Source organism: Octopus bimaculoides, chromosome 4 (genome assembly GCF_001194135.2).
Source record: "Octopus bimaculoides isolate UCB-OBI-ISO-001 chromosome 4, ASM119413v2, whole genome shotgun sequence".
Lineage (NCBI taxonomy): Eukaryota > Metazoa > Mollusca > Cephalopoda > Octopoda > Octopodidae > Octopus > Octopus bimaculoides.
Genome location: NC_068984.1, coordinates 137,155,180 through 137,158,434, shown reverse-complemented (window position 1 = coordinate 137,158,434; position 3,255 = coordinate 137,155,180). Strand labels below are relative to the sequence as shown.

General features: G+C 33.6%; 2 protein-coding genes across 2 annotated transcripts in view; one reads left to right on the top strand and one right to left on the bottom strand.

Moving 5' to 3' along the window:
• The window catches only part of LOC106868228 (kinetochore-associated protein 1), a 44,148-nt gene extending 41,923 nt beyond the window's left edge, over nucleotides 1–2,225 (bottom strand). The window contains exon 1 of the mRNA XM_014913394.2: nucleotides 2,144–2,225. Coding sequence (XP_014768880.1) covers nucleotides 2,144–2,145 — 2 coding nt within the window. The 5' untranslated portion in view covers nucleotides 2,146–2,225. The remainder of the gene's footprint in view (nucleotides 1–2,143) is intronic.
• A 21-nt stretch (nucleotides 2,226–2,246) lies between these two features.
• The window catches only part of LOC106868227 (polyribonucleotide nucleotidyltransferase 1, mitochondrial), a 208,537-nt gene continuing 207,528 nt past the window's right edge, over nucleotides 2,247–3,255 (top strand). The window contains exon 1 of the mRNA XM_014913393.2: nucleotides 2,247–2,446. Coding sequence (XP_014768879.1) covers nucleotides 2,259–2,446 — 188 coding nt within the window. The 5' untranslated portion in view covers nucleotides 2,247–2,258. The remainder of the gene's footprint in view (nucleotides 2,447–3,255) is intronic.

The window sequence follows — 3,255 nt, the reverse complement described above, 5'->3', positions numbered from 1 at the left end:
GAAAAGCGATATTTACACGAGATGACAACTGTTGCTTTCTCCTTACTTTTCATAATAGTTAAAAAAATATGTGTGTGCCTGTGTTAGAATGGTGGCAGCTAATGAAGGAAAATGTTCTTTATGTGGCCTGTGTGTTTTCTGTACTCTGGTTATTATTATTTTTTTTGTCTACGTTTTGTTTGCAATGTCCTGTACCCAGATATGCACCTATATATACAGGTATGCACATACTTGTACGTATATATGCATATACACATTTATTATTTGTTTTATATATATATATATATATATATATAAACGTTTATAGTTGATTATGGGGCATTAAACGCTTCCTGTAGTCAAGAAAAATTATGTGTGCTACTTGTAGGCACTTTCTTTGAGATACCCCACTGCGATGAGGTGGGCGGGTGGAAAAAAACAACAAAACGTGATGGAAGTGGTTTAAAAATATAAGAGAAAAAAATATATATTTGAACTGATTAAAACATTTCTTATAACAGTTGTCGATCGGAAAAAAAGAAACAAACCATTTAAAAATGAAAACTCGATTGGGATTTAATCACAATGTTTTATTTAGATTTGACAGTTCAAAATTTGGCGCTCACCATTACAAATTAAACGTTTCTAATGTGGACGACAGTGAATGAATCTGATATTTAATAACCAGGTTTTATTTGAAAGTGTCATCTTTATTCGATAGCCACACTTAATAGTTACTCAATCAAGCAACCATTTTTGTTATGTGTAAATGAAACAATAATTGCACAAGCGCTTATTTTCATTTAACCTATTTTTGTGTCTGCATTACTCTTTTACTTGTTTCAGTCATTTGACTGCGGCCATGCTGGAGCAACGCCTTTAGTCGAGAAAATCGACCCCAGGACTTATTCTTTGGATGCCTAGTACTTATTCTAGCGGTCTCTTCTGCCGAACCGCTAGGTTACGGGGACGTAAACACACCACCATCGGTTGTCAAGCGATGTTGGGGGACAAACACAGACACACATATATATATACATATATACGACGGTCTTCTTTCAGTTTTCGTCTACCAAATCCACTCACAAGGCTTTGGTCGGCTCGAGGCTATAGTAGAAGACACTTACCCAAGGTTTGTTACCCAACGGAGATGACCTATTGTCCAAAACCGAACATTTAGAATAGCAATAATAATTATAATCCTATATATAGTTATAATAAAATTAAAGGGAGAAATTCATAGGGAATAGCTGTCTCACTTAATTTGGGATTATTTCCTTTTTGGCTGGGATTTTTCAAATTTTTGCACCACACACTTCAAAACAATGGAGTGAAGTCGATTATAAAAAAAAAATCTTTGGTGTCAGGTCAGGTGAACCTGGTGGCCATTCCATGCTGTCCAGTCTTCCAAACCAACGCTGTGGAAAGGACTGGTTAAGCTAGTCTCTTACTGTCAAATGGTTCCATATTTTTTTTATAATTAAGATCTAAACTGTTAATATATGAATACGAGAGATAGTTGAATAACTGTAAACCTACTTTTCGGCCACCCTGTATACTCAATGATTTATTGATTAAAAAAAATATACAGGGTTCCCACAAAGTCTGGATACATGGGGTAAATAAACTCATAACATAAACAACATATATAAGAAATAATAATTTCTTAAAGTATGTGTTAATCCCCATGTGGGTACATGGAGTAAATAAAATCATAACATAAACAATTAAATATAAGAAATAATAATTTCTTAAAGTATGTGTTAATCCCCATGTACCCAGACTTTGTGGACACCCTGTATATACAATTGATTAGTCTTACAGAATCATATATGCACTATTACAATGAAAAAAATCCATTTTTGAAGGAAGAAAATACCAGAAACTGATTGTTTAAAGAAAATACCATTGTAAATATAGTGATTATTTATTTATTCCCATTGTTTAGAATTAATCACGAATTATCTTGTAGGTCCTTTTGCCAACTTGTTGTGAGTGAAAATATACGGTTGTACATAGTGAAAACATGAATGAATAGTCATTCGTTTTGAAGCCAAAAGTGTGAAAAATTAAATAAATATTTGCTATAAACATTAATATAGTACATAACTTTGTAATAAGCTTTAATAAAACAATATAAAACATGAAAAAACATTGAACTCACATCGACTGACATTAAATATTGATCTTCAAGAATCCCGCCACATTCAAGTCACGTTGAAGTCTCGTCAGTGTAATGAGACTCCAACGAGACTTTGCAGACTAGTTTTCAGAGCGCGATGGCCGTCTCCGCGGGGCAAGCACGTGTTGCCTTCATTCGTTTCTATAAACACACACATTACGTGGTCAGCGGTGGCTTCTTAATCAAATCATTTACAAACCAGTGTCGATGGTCTTCGAATAGTTCGACGACTGCTTGGCAAAAACGTAGTAAACATGGAGAAATAGATGTGGACATCGGGATGAGGTGTGTTTATATTGTCTGTCCTTCCTTCCTTTTCTCTTTCTCCACAATTTATGTCTATAATAATAATAATGATAATAATTTCTCTCTGGTTGCATCAAACCCTTAACCAAATGAATCTTCGATACCATTTCGATTGCCTGTTTATATTTATTTCTTGGAGCGGCATGCGTGTCACAACATCAGTCCGTACCTCATAGAAAGAGAATCGTGTTGTCATTGCTATGTTCAATGACATTGCTACCGGCTTTTTTTTTTTCCTTTACGAAAATAAAATATATTGTTTTAAATTTTTCGATTAAATGTTGTGCTGAGAAATATGTTAATTGAATATCATTTAAAGGGGCTTTTTTTTTTTTTCAAACTTGGCTTTTAGTTAAGTTTTTATTCTTTAAATTGGAATAGTTCTTTATGTTTTAGAACTTTTAAAAGATTCGTTGGCGGAATTACAGATTAGTGCCTCATACCTCTTGGGAAAGGATAATTTTACGGAATGAAAGTAGGGTACAAAAATGTGTGTGTGTGTGGAAATGGTTAATATAAACCTAAAAATATTGTTGCACAGATTGAACCTGTTACGATGTTACCTTGTGTGACATTGTGACAGGTAGTTGTCATAGTACCTTTAAACGAAAAACGATTACTTGCATTTAAAGTAACATTGTTGTACTTTACGATCATCTGTCATGTTTTCAGGGTTCGAATCTGACTGGTAGCCTTTGACGACTTTTTTTTTTTTTTTATCAAAAAGGGTTTTTAATGCAATATTTACACGCTATTATTTATAGCATTATCTACTTCGAGTTCGACCG